Genomic DNA, 21266 nt, shown 5'->3' with positions numbered 1-21266 from the left:
TATTTTAAGCCAGCCAAAATGTAATGCTCCAGCCCATAGATCTATGAAATTTGTTGCTTTCATGGATCTATATTCTAGGCATGGCTCTAGATCCAGGCGGTAGGACATTGCTCAGGAGTCTTTGGTGAATAAATTAGGTGTGCTATAGTAGCATTTTGGACTGCTGCTACAGAGCCCAGAAAGGGATATGGAAGAGAACTAGAGAGAAATGGCTCTACCCCAGGAATAGTCCAGCATGAATATTGTCATACTGTACACCAGGGATGGGGAAGCTGTGGCCCTCCAGATGTTGTGGGACTCCACCATCCCCAGCAAGCATGGCCACAGCTTCCTCAGCCATGCTTTGCTCTTTGGAAAGGGTGGCAGGCTGCAAACAGCAGCTTCATGAGTTTGCTGTAAATGTTTACTCAGAAGTACGTCCCATCGGAGTTGCAGACGGGTAATTGCGGCCAAGTAAGCATGCATTGGCATGCAGCATGAGTTGCTGCTTTTACTCTCTTAAATAAAAGCAGGCACCTTCATGAAAGGATCATTCTGGTGCTAAGGATGAGAAACCTTTCTTCATCACTGGTAAGGGTGGTAGAGCAACTGCTTTGCATACAGAAGATCCCAGGCAGATATGGGAGAGACTCCCTGCCTGAAACCCACTCAGCTGCTTCCAGTCAGTGTGGACAATACTGAGCTTAGATGGACCCATGTAGATGGACTCAGTAAACGGCAGCTTCGTATGTTCTTCCTGTCTTGCAAGCAAGAAATTTAGATCTTGATGGCAGCTGGGTTGCTTCCAAGTTTCTAATTTCACCTTCATCTCAGCATAGAAAAGAAGGGGGAGAGTAAGAAAAGAAACAGGCTGAACTCAGTAAGCATCTGCCATTTAACATCAAGTTTCCACTTTGCTTTCAAAAGATATAACTTGATGGGTAGGGGGAAGCAAAAGAGAGACAGCATTCGTGACATTGTACATGAGCGTGATTGTCAGCTGAATAAAAACTACAAAGTAGTAAACAATGGCTGGATAGACCTGCCAGAAGAAGGGTTTGGTCCTTGGTCATGAAAGTTGAAGCATGCACTAATGTGGTTGTGTTGAGCAAGGTGCTGGAATCTGGGAGGGTAAGAGAATCAGTTCCAGTGAAAGTAAGAATCAGTTCCAGTGAAATGCTGGTTTCCCTTTCTGCAGGATATACTCCACGCAAAAAGCAGCAGGCCATCCAGGCAGACCACATCTGTTTTTTTAAAATGTGTAAGCTATTGTGTATTGTGCAAAGTGGCTTCACTTGCATGGCTTGCTTAAATTATTTTATCGTAGTTGTTAAGGTTGGGCTCCACAATGGAGGAGAAGAGAGATTTTCATCTGTTGCTGTCCTACAATGTATAAAAGCAGCTGATGGCTAGTTTAGGTCCAACCTGCCCCAGCCCCCCTGTAATATTTATAGAAGAGATCTAGTGGTAGATCACACACTTTGTATGCAGAAGGTTTTGGAGTTAATCCCCAGCATCTCTAGGTTGGGCTGAGAATGACCCCATCTATCATAGGAGTGTACAGTTGGAAGGGACCATGAGGATAATGTTGTCCAACTCCCTGCAATGCAGGAATCTTTTGCCCATCATGGAGATTGAACCCACAACCCTCATAGTCTACCAACAGCTATCAAAACCTGAAAGAACCATTACCAGTTAATCAGTGTAGACAGTCCTGAGCTAGATGGACTCAAGGGTCTGACTCTGTATAAGCAGCTTTTTGAGAGGTCTGTAACTCAAGGCAGAGCATGTGCTAAGAGATATTGGGACAGAAGTGATGGAGAACCTGAGGCAAAGGAAGTTGACTAATGTTCAGCTGCAGCCTTAATGGTTTAATATTTTTTTTCTATAGAAAAACCTGTATTTTCCATGGTACTGATGGGTCATTAATTTTTTAATCTTCTGAGATATATTTGGCTCAGTCACTGTTACTGAAATGGGAACCATTCCATATTCCCAGTCTCGGTGGCACTCACAGCCTTTCCTTGCAACAGCTCATGGCAACTTAGAACGTAATAAACAAAAGCTGTCTCCTGCTTAGGAGAAACTGTCAGCTTTCCTTCAAAGATCCTTAAAAAAAAAAAAAACATTGACACCATGCAAATCCATACTTGTGACTGAATATTTTACAAAGTCAGGTAGCTATCTTGGAGAATGTCTGCTAGTCAAATACTGGGCTAGATGGGTAAATAGTCTGACTCTGTAATAGTGACACTCCTATGTACTTACTGAAATCTGTACATTAGAGTTGATGCCCTTAAAAGAGGACTAATTCATGGGGGATAAGACAGTCAATAGGGATGCGGGTGGCGCTGTGGGTTAAACCACAGAGCCTAGGGCTTGCTGATCAGATGGTTGGCGGTTCGAATCCCCGCAACAGGGTGAGCTCCCGTTGTTTGGTCCCTGCTCCTGCCAACCTAGCAGTTCAAGAGCATGTCTGGCGGGAAGGTAAACAGCGTTTCCGTGTGCTGCTCTGGTTTGCCAGAAGCGGCTTAGTCATGCTGGCCACATGACCCGGAAGCTGTACGCCGGCTCCCTCGGCCAATATAGCGAGATGAGCGCCGCAACCCCAGAGTCGGCCACGACTGGACCTAATGGTCAGGGGTCCCTTTACCTTTAAGACAGTCAATGGCTACAATGGCTCTGTTCTGCCTCCACAATCAGAGGCAGTGCTACCAGTTGCTTGGAACCACAAGTGGGGAGAGAGGTTGTTGCATTTGGGTCCTGCTCTTGGGGCTTCCCAAGGCATCTGACTGGCCACTCTTGAGAACAGGGTGCTGGACTAGCTGGGTTTTGGCATTACTCAGCAGACTCTTAGGTTCTTCTGAGTGTTGTGGTAGCATGCTGAGGGACAAACCTGGGGGGACTGATCAAACCCACCAGAGATGGTGGTGGTTTCTGTTGCTGTGCATAGGTTTCACAGGTCTGTTAGCGGACTCCCCCCACCATTCCTCAGCAACCCGTGAGGTTTGTCGCACCACCAAATGGCTGAAACATATGTTTCTATGCTCTCCCTTTCTAGCTGCATTTCCCTTTTTAATCTCTCAAATATTAGGAAAGGTGTGGGGTTGTTTTTAGCAGTAGCTATTTCTGGCAAACGGTACAGATTTTTTTTCAAGCATTTAATAACATAATCGGCCCACCTTCTTTAAAACTGTAAATTGGCATATAGTCGCTTCCAACATTCAGTTTCTTAAAAGGATGAAAGGATATGTCCTGCAGGAGGAGACGAGTGCTAACAGTTATTAGATTTATACCTTGCACCATCTTCCAAAGCAGCCCAGGGTACCAGAGGAGCCCAGGTCCCAGGAAGGCATGTCCATGGTTAGAGGATAGGGCTAGAATGTAAATTAGGAGATAGGACCATATCAGGGCTGGTAACATTAGTGGGCACCATTGTCAATTCCTCAAACCTCTTGGCCCAACTCATCATTACTGTCTTTTCACCTGCCCGAGTGAGCCAGCAGTGAAAGAAGCAAGGAACGGTGATAACAGCTGCTTAGGAATGCTAATGATTAAGTGGTATATAAATACCTTAAGCAAATAACTTCCATCCCTTGACAAAATGTGCATTTAAAAATGGCACCATGTTTAATCCCTGGCCTTTTTAGTTGAGTCTCAGGTAACAAGGCCAAGAAGTAAGCACAAGTATATGCCCTGGAGCAAACAGTTTCTCGAGGGATTCTCTTCCACTCGTGAAAAATGCTTGGGACTTTAGGACTGGGGATGGTTGGATTATCTCTTAGTGCAAGGCAACCTTTGGTCAACCTGGTAGCCCCCCCCCCCCAAATGTTTTGAACTACAACTCCCACCAGCCTCATGCAGCCCAAGGAAGTGGGCCAAAATATCTGAAAGATGGTAGGGTGGGGAAGGCTGGAACACAGCCACCTCTGCAGTGTCAACTGCTATTTGATGGAAATATATTGCATTCTGGGCCTTTTGCTATTAAAGATGCCTTCCGTGGACAACACTTGCATTCCCTGTCTCCTTACCCTCTCCACCTAAAGTCATAATGATGGGTGGGAGTGGATGCCCAACATCTGGACGGCAGCCTGAACCACCCTGCTTTACTTTACCAGAAAAATCACACAATGAATCCCATCTCCTGGAGGGTACCACTTAAGAAGGCACACACATCTGTATACAGGGGTGAGTGGAAGGTATGGGGACTCTTTTCTAAAAAGGAGGTGCAGGTGTGGGCCTCCAATACCCAGTCCAATTGGAGCAGTTGAGGTCAGGGGTGCTTATCTCATGAAGAGCTATTCATAGTCTCATAAAACAATTTTATAAAACAGTTTTAATTTTTTTCTGCAGTATTGCAGCAATTAATTGGGGCATGTTTGTTCATGCTACTCAAGAGTAGTAAAAGAACATATCTTTAGTGTGTGTGGACTTATTTTTTCTGCACAAACAATTTTATTTTTGATAATGCGCCTATACACTGTACATTCAGTCACTGTGGTATATATAAGCATAGCTATTTTCATACATAATCTGATAAAGTCCTTTATTTTACAATATTATCTGTTTCCAGGTTGGAAAAGGGATGTGGGGGGAGGGGGGATTTGAAAAGGACTATCAAGTTACACAGAGAAATAGATAAATACCCCACGCTTTTTTTTTCCTTTTTGTAAATCAGGCATTTATAAACAAGAAAGCATATTTAATTACATAAAATAGTTCTAGAATAGGAGAGTAAGTCATAAAATAGTTAGCAGCAGCAGCTGGGGGACAGGGAAGTAACAAAAAAATGCTGTAAAGATTTCGTCTATTAATAAACTTGCGCCATTATCCCCTCAATTAAAAACTTGCTCCTTAGTACTCTTCCTTGCTTTAAAAGACCTCTCTATAACACAGAGACTGCTTGGGGATGTAAGGGGAAGAAATGTCAATTTTCTTTGCTTTTACTAATAAAACAGTTCACAATGAATGACAAAAATATGCAAATAATGGGAAGGAAGTTGAACTGACACTGGTTTTTCTTTTAATAAGAAAAAAAAGTTTCTTTATGGTTGTTGTTTTTCCCTAACAAATTTCCTTGGTTTTAAAAACACAACTCTTAAAACAAGACAACTAAGTAAGAAAAAGGTTTTGAAAAAGTAAACACCACCATATACACGTATTATACAACTGCAAAATGGAAAAAAAGTATTTACAAATTAATTTTTTTTTTACATTGGCTAGTTCTGTTGGAAAAAAGCAAGATTATTATTCTGTTAGCCTGTTTCATAGATATAAATGTCTTATTGCTGTTGGTATTCTTCACCTGCCCTCCCCCCCTTTGTTAAAGTCTTATTTGAATATCTTTTATAAAAAGTGAATTAAACTGAATATACAATTACCTAGATTATATATATCTATATATATTTGATGTATTTGGAGAACTGACAGCCGATGTAATAAAACACTTCTTCTCCCCTTTTTGGAGAAAACATCTTAAAGGAAACGGAATTACAATTTGCAAATTCTGTTCCAGTAAAAGGATCATAGCTATAACTAGCTTAAGTTAGCAAAACAAGAACATTATATTCTACAGAATTGATAATGCAGTTTCTCTTTCCTGACCAGCCCCTCTGCACACTTTGGAGTAGGGGGTCTGCTGTGAACAAAAAAAAAATGTTGCATAGGCAGCTGTTTCCCCATTCACTTCAAAGGGTTGTGCCCAACTTTCCATTTGGAAGAACCCATTAAAATTGATGGACCTCTGTTCTGATGTAACACTGGATATAAACCAATGTCAGAGACATGCATATTCCATGCATACATTGGCTATCATGGGTCCAGGGTGGCGGGGAGCCCAGAACTCTCATGTGTTGATTGGGAGCCTCAAGTTTGGATTGCTTTTTGTTTTAATTACCTTAACTCTGTGTTTTCTACATCTAGCTCTCCTCAGACCTTGGCTACTGATCTGGAATACTAGTGACCATGCTGCAGTGTTCAGAATATATATTTATACACAGTGGGCTAGGAACTTCTCCAAGGTAAGCCCCATTTGTTGCAATGACACTTGAGCAGAAATTATTCTTGGTAGGTTGTATTTGTTAACTGATGGCAACAGCTTGAGGTGGGAAACGTCCCAAACAGCTGTGAAATGGCTGAATTTTCTGTTACCCTTTTATTGTCTGACTTGGAAATCCCTTAAACAGGACTTTAGACACATGGCTGAAAAGATTAAGAGCAAAGATGCTATTGAATCCACATGGATGCACACGCTTCCTTCAGATGTTGGATACAGACTTGAGCTACAATCCAACTAACCTAGGGTTAGGTCCTACTGAACTTAATAGGACTTACTTCTGAGTAGACATGCACAGGATTGCACCATATTTAGTGAACTAAGTCCCAATTGAAATCCAAATGACGTGTGTCATGGCTTAAATCTGGATCTGACAAAGGTGTCTTTAAAAAATGATTCTTCACTCACCTAATGAGATTTTGTTGTTTTGCCTCTATCTGCCTTATGTCACAAAGATTCCCCCCCCCCCTCTGTTTCAACACTTACTAGACAGTCTAATCTTAAAACACCAGCAGATAGATGTTTCAAGACTGATCGGTATGTGGGCACAGCTGTACAAATCGCAATTATTTCATCAAGGGTTTCAGGAAAAATCAGACCAGGATCAAGGTGTTAGAAACACAGCATTTGTTGGTATTAATACTTGACACCTTTGTACTAACAGGCATACACTTAAGTAGTTTTATGTGCATACCTACATAAGATAAAGTGTGAATGCAAGAAACACAATTTTAAAGCTGCTTATAGTGTTATAAGCATACATTTCGCAGGGAGTTATGAATGGTTGCAGCTTCTTGTGGAGTATATAATTCAGCAGCAAAGTTGAGCTTCCCTTTGCATAGTATGTGGAACGTCCCTTAAATCAGCAAGATTGCAGGCCCCATGCCCTGTTACTGAGAAGATGCAAGAGTGAAATTCTGATGGACAGACGCAGTTTAAATCACGGGACCTTTCCTTCCTTCTGTTTTAAGCTATTGCAGAAGACTACACATAGTTCCGTGTGGTTGGTGCTGATTATCTTTTTCCACTTTGACAAATTCAGCTCCTTTTCTCTTGGTGGGCTAGGAGTAAAAAGACAAGCTTGCACTGAAGTTGTATGCCCATATAAAAAAGATGAGACATGATGCAAACTTCAGCATTTTGCATTTGGTTTATTACTACGATTGGAAGTGGTAGCAGAGACTTCTGAAGAATGAGCACGTGCCCAGGCTGTGGGTTCCCAATGCCTTTCCTGTTTGTTTTGATGGGAATAGCTTTGTGCCAGCTGTTGTAGCCTAGCCTCAAGGTTTGGAACATTTACACTCATGAAGAGGGAAAGGGGGCAATGGCTGTGGTGTGGCGCAGTGGGCTTCTCTGAATCTGTGCAAATGTTTCAATGAATCTGGCAATGGTTTTTAGGGTTTGTACCTTTCACACTGACCTGTTGGTCAACGCACCAATTTCACTTCCTAGAGGATTATAGGGAATGTCCACCTACGTTTGCTAGCAAGACCAGCTGCGCCTATGTCAGTCAGCGTGAACTAAGTGTGTGTCATAAAACATGGGTTGTGGCTGCCGTGGTTTAAGGCCCTTCTGTTTGTCATTGGGACTACAGCTCCCATCATCCCATGCAGGCTGGAGTCAATGGCAACTGATGTGCAACATCAGCTGGAGGACCTCATATTCCCCATCCCTGGCATAGAGGAAGATCAGTATTGGAAGGCAAGCTGCTTTCACAGAAACTGGTTTGTCATTATCATCTTGTAGAATGACCCCTGTATTCCCAGAATTAGGGTTTGTAACACCTCTCCCTGCTGAAAGGAGGGGTGGCTGGCCGGGTGGGGAGAGGGACAAGCAGTGAGCAGCAGCTTGTCCCAAGAGTGAAGCTGAATCACCAAGCATAGGTTTGAGCCACTGAAGACAGCTGTGCATCAAAACTATGCAATTTTTTTGCCTCTTGAAGGAAATAACTGCAAACTTAACAAAAAAGCATTATAGATCTTGGAAATTTATACGACTGAGAACAAAACGAAACAAAAAAAAAAGTTATGCACCTTTACGTTAAGACAGTGATAATGCCCGTTAATTAATATATATGTATGGCAAAGATTTTAATTCCATGCATATGGTTTTTTTTAATAACTGCAGAAAAAACATACAAAGCAAAAAAATTATTTTTAAATCCCCATATTAAAAAAATAACTGCATAAACACAATCAATATTCCGTTTGCATTGCACTTTAAGATGGGAGAGCAGATTCCACTCATTGGATACGAGCATGGGCAAGACCTCAAACGCAGACAACTTCGTATCATGCAAATTAGTCCGTATATATCTGTTGCTTTCTTGCTCCCCATATTTCAATTCTAAGTCACCTGATTTTTCTAATATAGCTTCCTTTTAATTTTTTTTCCTGTAGCAACCCCTACCCCCACCCCCACTAAAATGTACTTTACTTCCTCCTTTTTCAATGTTCATGCTTACAATGGCTATTAGAATGGATAATAACAGCTTATTTTTAATACAACTTTTATTCCCCCCCCCCCAGTGTACTGTAAAGTCAATACTTTAATTTTAGGACAGACAGCCGCATTTTGGTTACAGGAAAAGGATTGAATTGCAGAGTTCCCTTCAGTGTTTCAGAACACAAATTGGAGGAGAGAGAATCTGTGAATTTGGGATGGCTTTTCCCCCCAGTTAAGGATTTTAGTAAACTGTCACCCTTAGTAAACGGTTTGCTCACCATTCCTGTGAAATGATTGTAAAAATAAAATAAAACAAATACAGAAGACTTTGAATCAATACCTCTGTATTGGCAGGGAAGAACGAATCAAAATATTGCTCACTCCTGCACTGGGGCGGTTTAGCCAGGACCAGCCGCCATAGCCCTGTCGCTGATAGGATGGCATCCCTGAAGTCCATGTTGGAATGCTTGTGTGACACAGATCTCAAGCAACCATGAATCAAGAAACACGTGACCTGCTTGATTGCCAGAGAGCAAAGGTAGGGAATCTGAGCCTATGCTGCTTATATTGACACCGAGCTCTAACAATTGCAGTTCTGTAACATTTCCTACCCGCCTTATTCTCAAAAGAGAGAGAGGGTAAGTCCTGGAGAAGTGTAGAGTCATAAACTGTTCCTTGCAGACTTGATTGCTAACACAGTGGACAGTTGGTTAAGTCATAAGGGGAGCAATAAAGGTGGAGGAAATCATAACGAAAACTGTAGTTCTTAAAAAAATAATGCTTTTCAAGAGGAAAACAAAATCCAGTGGGTACTAAGTGTTGGCCCCAATCAGGTAGAAGAAGCAAAACTCCCACTGGGGATAGGATTTTTGCCCTGAGTGTGTTTACTTGCTGCATATTTTAATATTCAGTGGGAAGGGAAGGAATTGCGGCACAGATCCCAATATTAAAGTATTTGTCACATTAAAAACAAAAGACCAAAAAAACCCTAAAGAATAAGAAATGTAGGCTTATTCACAGCAGCAAAAGTCCTCTTTTTTGTCTCTTTAATACAATGTTGAGCACTCTCTGTGGGCCACACTGAAATCCTTACACGTGATCCTGGGCAAGTCAATAAAATACTGAAATTTCTGAGGTGATGATAACATGGGGACGAGTTCTCTGGGAAAACGGAAGGGTTTCCAAGCAGACATGCCACTCTCTGTTTTTTCCCACTTATCTTTCACAAGCAACTTCATGTTTCAGCCGACTTTTGTCTTGTGTTTTCTCTGTGTTTCTTGCTCTCTTTATATATTCTTCTATCCGTTTCTCATAATTGAAGTGCTCTGGCGTTGAAGTGAGTCTTTAAAACACATCAGTTAATAACAGACATATATTTATATATAAAAAAAGTTATGGCGTGATTTACAAACACTGAATTTTAATAAGGCTGGGTTCGTTTAGGATATAGTTCCACTCCTACACCCCACTGAAACATACAAACTTAACCCCCTTCCCCTCCACTGACTTTCCTCTTCTTGGTTCAAGCATGGGGAAAACAAAGATTTTAAACTAGGAAAAAAACCTAAATTTGAAATTCACATAGAAATCCCCTGGATTGAAACGGTCATGGCTTATTATTGGGCTTTTTCTGACGAGCTTCTCTAAGAAAGAACCCAACATCTGTAACAATTTGTCATTACAAATCAGGCATTGAAAGTATTTTCTCCCCTCCCTGTTTATATATATATATATATATTTAAAAAATCTTGTTAATGGTTATAATACCATGTCTTCATGACTCAATTGTTTTGTGTTCTTAAATAGCTTATAACAAAAGGGTTTTGTTTTTTTCTTGATTCCAAAGTGTTCCCAGAAAGCAGCCCTCGTTGCTTGTCTTTGATTTCACATGGATGCTGCTCGCCAGACGGTATAATTTTTTTAATAATTTTTTTTTTGCTGCGGACTCAAAAAGTAGTTTAGGTTATAAACACTCTTCATGTTATAGGCACAGGAAGATGTTGTGCTATATGGATTGAAAAAAGAGGTGGAATTCAGTGCTTCTGTTATAAAGAGTAACATTTGCCCTCCAATGAATAACAAAGTCCATGTTTACCAGCACACGCCAGGGCGCGGACCCTCGCCCCAGCGCCTCTCCCACACACTCTCTCCCTCACTGTGCATATTATTTTATTTTATTGTCAGTCTGGCCTACAAATTAGACCCCATGTCATTACGTTCTTCAGCGCTGGCCTAGTTGTCCATATCTTTCATTGTGTGTTCACTGCCGGGCAGATCACTCTGTTTAGGCCACAGTTGCTCCTGAAGTTCCTTGACAACCTTTTCCAAGTGTTCCCGTGCTTCCCTCTCACGCAACAGATCAGCACGCAGCTGTTCTCTGTCCGCCTCTGCATGCTGGAGCTTCACCTGCAGGTCTTCAATCTAGAATGAATGAATGGATAGTAAACTAGAGATACCTGGCTCAATTCAAGGCAATAGAACTGACATACAGTGGTACCTCGGGTTAAGAACTTAATTTGTTCTGGAGGTCCATTCTTAACCTGAAGCACCACTTTAGCTAATGGGGCCTCCTGCTGCCGCCACACAATTTCTGGGTTAGCGGAGTCTTCTAACCTGAAGCATCTGTAACCCGAGGTACCACTGTAGAACCTTTGGTGGCTTGGGACCAAAGTCCCTAAAACCAACTATCTTGGACCCTACAAGTGTCAACGTTCCAGTAGGTGGGCAGGGTCAGCGGCAAGCATGGTGTAAAAGTAGGGCTGCTGAAGGGAAGGGGGTTCCAAGAGACCCGATTGGGATGTCTGCAATCAGTCCAAGCCCGGGGATCACCACTCTTGAGTGACAGCTGGTACTGCAACACAGTCCAAGAGCTGCAACCTATCCGTTTTTAGATCAAATTCACAACTATGAACATAATCTATACAGGAAAGAAAAGGAGGTCACTGAATGCTTGTCCACCATGTTTCTAGGTTTATACACAGCCTAGAACAAGGATAGCCAACACAGTGTCCTCCAGATGCTGCTAAGCCAGCTGCACTGTGGCAAGAGACCTGAACCTTTCTCTCTGCTTTCCATCTCTGCATCTTCCCCCACCACTCAAAACAACACTTCTGCAGTCTTGGGCCTCTTCCAAGTCATTCAGCTCTGGCCACCTCCACTCTAATACTTCAAAGGATGAGCAAAAAAACGTGGCAATGTGATTACTTCAGAAATGAATATGCCAGACCTAAATCCTGACAAATGGGGGGGGGGGGGAGTTGCAGGGAAATGGCAAGGATGTGCCTGTGCACTAATTCCTTTTGACTGCTTTGAAAAATCACAGGTCTTCATTCCTTCCTCCCACCTACCTCCAACCTAATCTAGACTTGAACATCCCTGATGCTATTTCTTAAGACTGAGACGATGAGCAGAATTAGAAGCCGGGGAGACAGAAGGCGAGCACGTCTAACACAGACGTCCCACGTCAACATGGCGAATGGGAGGTAAGACAGAAAAGGCTTCTGGCAAGATTATTAACAGGAAAAACCCAAAAATTCACCCACACAAACTTCAATCCTTTCCTCCCTTGAGAAAAAAAATCCAGATGTCAAAAGCAACCCTCTGGAGCAGAGCAAGTTGGAACAAACGGGTGAACCTTCAAAGCCTAATTAGATGAATTTGTGTGTGTGTTTTTTTAAAAAGGCTTCAAACTTTGTGGAGCCCCACCCACCCCCACAACACTTCAGCTAAAGTGGAAGTTGACACCCAGCACATGAAGCTCTGAATCAGATTGTGTTTAGTCTGGGCATCGCTTATCAGCGAGACGTCCCGTGATGCGAGGAGAAGGAAATTTGCATCATTTCCTGCTTCTCTGCCCTTGTAAATTTGGCAAGCCTCACAAAAGGGACTGTGGGACCGCTCCCCTTCCTGTTAATGAGAGGAGGAGGAAAAGTAACATTTAACACGGCTTTTGTTCAGAAGTTGGCTTCTTTTTTTCTTTAAAGGAGCTCTTTAACAATTTTTTTGGTGTACAGAATGACAACACTTTAAACTCTCTTCACAGAAAAGCCCACATGTTGCTATTACATATGAATTGATTTTGTAAAGCGTGTCCTGGTACAGTGGTGCCTCGCAAGACGAAATTAATTCGTTCCGCAAGTCTTTTCGTCTTGCGAGTTTTTCGTCTTGCGAAGCACGGTTTCCCATAGGAATGCATTGAAAATCAATCAATGCGTTCCTATGGAAACCACCTTCAGACCAGGTCCGGGGACAGTCTGCCCCCCCGACCTCTTCTGAAGGCCGGCGGGGGGGGGGCGAAAGTCTTTGCTTCCCCCCGCCTGCCTTCCCGGTACAGCGGAGACTTCTCCGCTGTCCGGGGCGATCTTAAAATGCTTCGCTGCTGCCCGCCAGCATTTTAAGATCACACCGGACAGTCTCCGCTGTCCCGGGGGTTTTTAAAATGCTGGCGGGCGGCAGCGAAGGGGCGATTTTAAAGCCCCCGGGAAGGCAGGCAGGGGGGAGCAAAGACTCTCCTGAAGGCGGACGGGGGGCAAACGTCTTTGCTCCCTCCCGCCTGCCTTCAAAAGCCGTCTGGGACAGTGGAGAAACGCGCTGCGTTTTTCTGCTCTCCCGGGAAGGCAGGCAGGGGGGAGCAAAGACTTTTGCCCAGGACCTCTTCTGAAGGCCGGCGGGGGGCAAAAGTCTTTGTCCCCCCTGCCTGCCTTCCCGGGGGCTTTTAAATCGCCCCGGGACAGCGGAGAATTCATCCGCTGTCCCGGGGCGATTTTGAAATGCTCCCGGACGGCTTTTGAACGCAGGCGGGGGGAGCAAAGACTTTTGCCCCCCGCCCGCCTTCAGAAGAGGTCCAGAGGGCTCTCCAAGCTGCGGATAGCAGCCTGCTGCCCCGCGCGAGGGGCGCTCTGCTTAAGAGCACCCCTCGCGCGGAGCAGCAGGCTGCTATCCGCAGCCTAGGCGGGAACTCTTCTGAAGGCTGTGCACCTTCCCCTCTGTTCCCGGACCTGTCCTGAAGGCTTGCGGTGGGAGGAGGGCTTTCCTCCCCACCGCCAACATTCAGAATGCTGTTCTGAATGTTGGCGGTGGGGAGGAAAAACCCTCCTCCCACCGCAAGCCCCGGGAACAGAGGAGAAGCGCTGCGCACCTTCCCCTCTGTTCCCGGACCTCCCACCGCAAGCCTTAGCACAGGTCCGGGAACAGAGGAGAAGGCGCGCTGCGCTTCCCCGCTGTCCCCGGAGATTTCCCTATGGGCTTTCGTCTTGCGAAGCAAGCCCATAGGGAAATTCGTCTTGCGAAGCCGCTAAAAAATCGGAAAACCCTTCGTCTTGCGGGTTTTTCGTTTAGCGAGGCATTCGTCTTGCGGGGCACCACTGTATTTGTACTTCCCAACCTTACCTGGAGATGCCAGGAATTGAGCCTGGGACCTTCTGCACACAAAACAGGTGATCTCTAACCACTGAGCCAGGGCCATTCCCTACTAAGCCTGGGCAATGTATTGATACATTGCCCAGGACCGGTATGAGAGCTAGAGTGCAATGGCTGCTTCACCCAGTGGTATACTGCGAGTCAAACCACTGTCACTCCTGAGTCACTCTGCTACCAGTGCCCAGGGTGAGAAGCAAGCTGCAGCCGGGTGCTGGAGGCAGAGGGACTCAGGAGCAGCAGTTTCACTTGCAATGTACTGCTGGATCAAACCACCATTGCATTCTGGTCCTCATCCTGCTAAGGGAGGAACAAGCTACATCACCTGTGGCTGATATAGCTTGTCCCGTGGCTGCCCGCGCCTCATTTAAATTTCTCCGCTGAGGGGTGCACAGCGGCCTGCCCCTCAGCAGAGAAGTCTAATAGACTTGCCTGCTACAGGGCGCAAGCCAAAGACAGCGTGTGGGCTCCGTTAGGCTTCTCCGTTGAGGAGCAGGCAGCCTGGCAGCCCCTCCTCCCACACACATGCAAAGAGACAGGCTTCTCAGCTGATCAAGCTCCCCACCCCTTTGGCTTGTGCATGGCAGGTGGGTTATCTCCCAGAAGGAAGTGCTGATGCTGACACCAGGCCCAATGCTCAGCAAGGCACGGATGGGGTGGCTTGCACCCTGCACCTTGCAGTGCGATGCCAAGGTTGCAGAGGAAGTCCCTCCACTCCCAGCGTTGGGTGGCAGCAGCAAGCAGCCCTGGCTCAGACAGGTTTCAACATTGTGATCTATTGCCAGTTTGCGATGTTTGCCTGGTGATGCATCTCAGTGTTGAAAAGCCGACATTGCCCAGCCCTATTCCCTTACAGCAGAGCTTTCCACACTGTGTGTCACGTGAATGCTCCCCAAGCTCCTCTAGCGGCTGGAAAGGGGTTAGTTTAACCTCTCGTTTGCTAGTAAAACTGAAGTGCTATGTTTTGAAATGATGCATGTCTAAAAAGTGTCACCAACATGAAAAATTTGGAAAGCTCTGCCCTACAGTGAGAAACCAAAGGCTGCTTTGAAGCCAAAATGGCATCCTTTAAAGTATCTTTTGAAGCCTTTCTGAATATTTAGCCACAAGAAAGGCTCTTGCAAAGTTTTGGCCAAGAGCCTAGAGCTCTGTGAGGAAACTCTCAAAGGACCTGTCCTCACCTGGGCGGAGTATTTGGCTCTCAGCCTGCCTGCTTCACACCCCTTGTCGCACACCCGGACTTGTCTGGCTTGCTCCAGTTCCCGTTTTAGCCGTATCCGTGATTCGTTGGCCTCCTTCATTTTCTTTTCATTCTCAGCTCGGAGGCGCTCAATCTCCTTCCTTAAGTTGCGCTTGGCTTCTGTTGCCTCTCTTAGCTTCTCCTTCTTCGCCACACGTAGAAACTCAAGCTCCTGGAACAAGATGGAGGCATGGCTTACTTGATAAACACAGCCTTAAAAGTGGTTAGAGGTGGCATGGGGAGTAAGAAATATATAACTGGGCAAGAGCTTTAACATTTCAGGGGTTGTTGGAGGGCAAGTTAGAATGGAACATTGGACTTTATGCATGGTGTGCCTGCTATTGGCAAGAACCACATAAAGCAGATAGACGTGTTCACCAGTTTCTAGCCAATGGAAAATGAAGATATATTATTCAGTACAACACAGAATTCTGGAAGAATCTCAACTCTTTTCAGACAGTTCTAGAACATATTTCAGGCAAGCACTTATGGACATTCTGATGTTAAGATTTGAGTTAGGTTGTCAGTATTGGATCTGTATATGATTTGTACATTTCCTTTTTTGTGTGTTAAGCTAATGGTCTTATCTATTGATTATTTTAAGTGCTGAGCCTCCAATGGGAGGGATGTTGTGTCCTGGTTGGTGGGGGGGAGACATTTCTCTATAACAGGGCTTCTTGAACTATCTGATGTGACAGACTGGCAATTATTTTTTTCTCCAGGGTGCCAAGGACCGGTACCATATCTGAAGTGTCCCACCCAACCTGGGCTGTGGTGGAGTCACCATGAACCAGCAGCTAATGGCTCACAGACCAGCATTGGTCCATGGAACACCACTTTGAGTAGCACTGCTCAACAAGACCTTGCCATTGAGACAGAAGAAGAGCCCTGCTGCATTAGGCCAAAGGCCCATCTAGTCCAGCATCCTTTTACTCACAGTGGCCAAACCAGAAGCAGTTCCTAAGCACAACAGCATTCTCCCCTCCTGCAGAACCCAGCAAATGGTATTCAGAGGAAGCAGAGCCAGTGGAAAAGCAGAGGTGAGAGTTAGGTGATTAGTCCAAATGGAGACATTTTTCATATTTATGTGGTCCAGCATCAGATATTTTAGGCACATGGATAACCAGGTGCTTGGGGTCCTCTCAACTTCTTTAAAATAAATGTGTAATGCGTAAACCATAAAGTTTTCTCTCTTTTATTGGGAGAGCGGAAGGGGACAGCTTCCATTCATTATTTGCTTATATTATGACTGATTAGTGTTAAAAGGGAGACCAGTGTTGCATATCTCTTCCCCTCCCCTCCCCTTCCTATTTCCAGATGCAGTCCTTCCTTTGTTAAGTAACATACTGCATTGGGGTCATGGGAAATCTCTCTCGTCTGACAACCTTATTTCCTAAGCCAGAACTTGTTATCCTAGCCTGTGCTGTTTCCCAGCCATTCTGCATGAAAAGCCTTTGCCCTCTCCACAACAGAATTAATGGAATTTGGGGACAAATACTAGGCTCTTAAGTTCACCGTACTCTTCTGCTCAGTTTAGGCACTGTTAAAAGTTTTGCTTGGCTAAGCAGCTGCCACCTGCTCTGCATTCTCTGACTGCTCTCAAGAAACAGGCTCAAGGTCCTTCAGAGAGAACCAGAAAGCCCAGGAGCAGCAAGCAGACCCCACGGATCCTCCTTTACACCATGAATGGGTCCCATGAATGGGCTTCTAGGTTTTCTGTTGCTCTGTTCAGCTGTAATATTAAGCCATAAACCACACATGTGGAACCTCAAACTTTGCATGCACTTGCAAGTTGTCTGGGTGTTTCTAGTTTGCTGTTATTTTTTTAAAAAAAATAAACCAACCCGTTCTTGCTTCAGAAGTATTGTTTTTACTTGTTTGGAAATGTATTTTTAACTGCAACTTAACCATGATGGCTATGTTCTACCTCTACTGCTAGGAATCACAGGTGAGGAGAGGAGTGCTGTTATGTTCAGGTCCTGCCTTTGGGCTTCCTGTAATAGGTGTGAGAACAGAGAGCTGGACCAGATGGGACTTGAGCTTAAATCCATCAGGGCTGCTCTTACGTACTTACTTTCAGGACCAGAAGGATGTTTCAGATAGGGAGAGAGGGTTGTATACACTGTTAGTCATACCCAGAACATATCACTTGAAATTAATGTGCATGACTAATTTGAATGAGGCCACATCCACACTATATTTTAAAAGCACTATTACATCACTTTATCAGTCATGCCTTAAAGCATCATGAGAACAACAGTTTGTTAGGTGTGCTAAGAGTTGGTAGGAGACCCCGCCTCCCCTCACAGAGCTCAACATCTCAGAGGGGTTTGACAATCAATCCCTCTTCCCACGGAACTCTAATAATTGTAGCTCTGTGAGGGGAATAGGGTGTCTCATAACAACCCACACACTCTTAATAGACTACAGTTCCCAGCATCCTTTGGGGGGAAGCCATGACTTAGTACTTGCCTGTGTAGTGGGGATGGAGGTGGGTAGGGATGCAAGCCACTCATTTTGCCTTATGATGCTTCCATATGGCCTTACCTGGTGTAGGCTGCGTTTGGCCTGCAAGGCAGCATTCAGTTTTTCTTCCTGCTTCACTCTCATCTTTACAACTTCGTGGAGGAATTTCTCTTTGGCTTCTTTCGTGTCCAGGCCACTGTCCAGGGCCTGCCTGAGGTGCTCCAGCTCAGCCTCCAAACCGCTGGTGCCACTCTGGGGCTCGGCGTGACTGGCGACTTCAAAGACGTTGCTAGTAGTGGGCGGGGCTTGCATGCTGGGCGAGCTCATGTCCTTGGCTGAGCTCGAAGAAGCGAAGGATGGGGAGGAGAGTGAGGACAGAGAGGAGGTGACTGGGGAGGAGAAAAGAAACACAAAGGCGGCAGTCCCCCCGCCGACAAAAAGAACATTAGAAAGCTAAAAATCACCTGTGTGTCTGGCTTGCAGAAAGGACATACATAGAACCCAATATACATTGTACCCAATCACACCATTGGTCTATCTAGTAAGGTAATAGATACACTGACTGGCAATGGCTACCCAGGGTTTAAGTCAGGGGTCTCTGTGTGCAAAGCAAGCGCTCTAACCACTGAGCTGCTTTCCTTTTCTTAGAGCAAAACGGGGACAAGATAAACTTAGAATCATAAAATCATAGAATTGGAACGTGCCCCATATGGGTCATCAAGTATAACCTCCAGCCATGCAGGAATCGCATCGGTTCCCCATCCTTCCATCCCTCCCCATGTCAATGTTCCCAAGGAAAACAACCAGGGTAGAATTAGAAGAAAATAAGAAATGAAGTAGCATGGGGTAACTCACACTTACATTCTTCTCGAGTCTCTACTTCGATTTCTGCTTCAGACTCCTTTTCTTCTTCTGCAGCAGGGACAGCGGCAGGAGCGGTGGCGACAGCAGCGGTTGGCGTAGGTTCGGGAATGGTTGGGTTTTCGGCGACATGTTTCCTTTTCCTTGGTTGGGAGGGGCTGTTCAACGGCTCACTGCTCCGAGTTGCTGCTGGGGCACATGGGGGGTTGCTTACGATCTTTGGCTGAGGCGGGGGTGGTGCAAGGGCCACATTGGGGGCCACGGCATTCTCAAAACTTTTGTATGAATACAAACTGCAGAGGGGTTGTAGGGGGGTTGGAAGGGAGAAAAAGAAGTAACACCTTCAGTGATGGAACACACACTACTACATTTGCAGGCTCAGGGGACGTCTGCATGCATGGGTTTACATACAACTCATCATCAGTGCAAGTACAGAAGGGACAGGAAAAATGCAGTTCTTTAGATGTTTGGGGGCTACAACTCCCATCAGCCTCACCCAGCACGGCCATGGGCCAGGGATGGTGGGAACTGAAGTACAGCAGCATCTGGAGGGCCACAGGTTGCCTATCACTGGTTTGTGCCATTAATATCCCATACCTTTAACACAATCATATTCTAGGAGGCTAGCAGACAGAAATATTGTTGTGTCCAACTAGGTCCTGCTCAGAACACACCCACTGAAATTAATTGTTCCACGTTAGTCATGACCATTAACTTCAGACAGTCTACTCTGAGTAGGAATAATGCTAGATACAACTCATAGTTGCAATATGTAAACATTTACCGGGGCAAATCAGCAGCCTTTTCTGTGCTACAAAATGCAAATTAACAAGGGGCCTGAACCAGCGTATGATATAAATTGCTTGTGAGCAAATGACGCTGATCCTATGAATGTTTACTCTGGCATTCATTCCTACTTTCTTCAGCAGGATATAGATAGATAGATAAGATATAGATATAGATAAAATTTAACTGTTTTCATAAATATAAGATACACATTAAAAGTACCAATAAATATCAGTTGCTAAAGAAGAAATTAGCCTTAAAAAATTCTAAATAAAATATTCAGTTTTAAAAATACACGTCAAACTTACATATTAGGGTAGGCTTGCTTGAACAAAAATATTTTAGCAAGTGCCAAAAAATGATACAGTGAAGGTGCCTGTCCAATATCAATAGGTAGGGAGCTGCAAAGTGCCACCACATCACCAAATCAATTACTTGGGTTGTAATTACTTGGGTTGCCTGTCCAATGCTACTCCTACTCTTCAGTAAACCCTCTGAAGTTAATGGACAGGACTAACTTGGGTCCATTAATTTCAAAGGGTGTAGAGTCTTGAGTAGAACATAGGTGGACACAACCCCTTGCAAATGTAGAATGGACATTACGTGTCACTTGTAAAAGGAAGCTCCGCAATGAGATTACAGCCTTAACTGGCTTAAGATGAGCTGGGACTCAGGTTATTGTGCCACTCTTTCTGCCTCCTCACCTGTCTCTGATCAAAGCGGGGATGTGGTTTGGGAGGTCTTTTTCGTTTGCTGAAACGGCGGGGGACCAGGGCCGGAAGGCAGAGAGGCGCTGTCGTGGATGCATGCAACCAATACTCTGCTGGAGCCAAAAAGGAAACAAAGAGGAAACAGTGAGATACACACAATTACATGTTTGTGAGCTGTAAATCTGGTATAAGCTGCTGGGGGGGGGGGGCGGAGACTTGAAGATCCATAGGGAATAGGAGGCATTATAAGTCCATGTGAAAAAGAAAAGGCCTAGCCAACAAAGTCGTACACAGGGTAAACCCACTGAAATTAATGGGCCTATGTTTGTTGTGTCCATTAACTTCAATGGGTCTACTCAAAGTAGGACTACCAGTGGATGCAACTCAAGGAGTCTAGTACAGTCTTAAATTTCATTCTGTTGCTGGTTTTAATTTTCCACTCTTAAATTGCCCTTAAAACCGAAAACAATTCAAGTACAGTGGTACCTCAGGTTATAGTGCTTCAGGTTACAGACTTCGCTAACCCAGAAATAGTACCTTGGGTTAAGAACTTTGCTTCAGGATGAGAACAGAAATTGTGCAGCGGCCCGGCAGGCCCCATTAGCTAAAGTGGTGCTTCAAGTTAAGAACTGTTTCATGTTAAGAATGGGCCTCCAGAATGAATTAAGTTCTTAACCCGAGGTACCACTGTATCAGTGTTTAGATGTACCAATGGTCTTACTTGACAGCTTCCTATATTCCTAGTTTATTAGATCATGCTAATTTTTAAAAATGTGATGTATGTATATATTCTGCAGCCACCTTTTTGTGGCAAAAGATTCTTACTGCAACCTTATCCTAGTTGGAAGAGAAATATCTACAAAAGTAACTCCTCTATGGTTGTTCGTTTGAAATACCAGTAGGTCTAAAACAAAAATAGAGGGTCCAAAAGAGAAATTGACCATGAATGAAGCAAAATAAAAAATGCAAAAGAGGAATTTGTCTTTAAACTCAATGGGTTTTACCCAACAAAGTCCTACTGCCTGAAATTAATTGTTAATCATGTCTTATTAATTTCAATAAGTCTATTCTGAGTAGGGCTAACAGGATGCAGCCCATTGTACAGGTGTTTTTCTTTGGAAACAGCACCTAATGAATGTATGTTGTCCTTGATGAAGTCTTTTGGGGGCCCTTTCTCTTTACAGTCGTGTTGGAACTGCTCATATGTGGTTTCTTCACCATCACCCCAAGGAGGGTAAAATAAACGAGATTTTTAAACCAAATTTCAGGACTATAGATGTAGGAAACGAAGGAAACTGCCTTTAGTGTC

The 21266-nt window shown here is 44.4% G+C and overlaps 1 protein-coding gene and 1 long non-coding RNA gene across 5 annotated transcripts in view; one reads left to right on the top strand and one right to left on the bottom strand.

The window, feature by feature from the left end:
- Positions 1 to 8552: 8552 nt before the first annotated feature.
- The window catches only part of SKI (SKI proto-oncogene), a 150618-nt gene continuing 137904 nt past the window's right edge, over positions 8553 to 21266 (bottom strand). The window contains exons 3-7 of one of the 4 annotated variants that reach the window (XM_081923592.1): positions 19952 to 20067; positions 18456 to 18754; positions 17682 to 17989; positions 15076 to 15306; positions 8553 to 10900 (exon numbers count right to left, since the gene is read on the bottom strand). In XM_081923592.1, the coding sequence (XP_081779718.1) occupies positions 10712 to 10900; positions 15076 to 15306; positions 17682 to 17989; positions 18456 to 18754; positions 19952 to 20067 (1143 nt within the window). In that variant the 3' untranslated portion in view covers positions 8553 to 10711. Of the gene's footprint in view, positions 10901 to 15075; positions 15307 to 17681; positions 17990 to 18455; positions 18755 to 19951; positions 20071 to 21266 lie in introns of all 4 variants that reach the window. The other 3 variants (XM_081923591.1, XM_081923594.1, XM_081923593.1) reach the window with 3 other exon arrangements.
- Positions 8877 to 16310, top strand: LOC309377013. Its single transcript, XR_014171366.1, has 3 exons — positions 8877 to 9017; positions 11843 to 11961; positions 15857 to 16310. It is a non-coding gene; the product is annotated as an uncharacterized lncRNA (long non-coding RNA).

Source organism: Podarcis melisellensis, assembly GCF_964234715.1.
Source record: "Podarcis melisellensis genome assembly, chromosome: 8".
Lineage (NCBI taxonomy): Eukaryota > Metazoa > Chordata > Lepidosauria > Squamata > Lacertidae > Podarcis > Podarcis melisellensis.
Note: the sequence above shows the minus strand (reverse complement) of the source record. Positions and strands in the feature narration are given on the sequence as shown.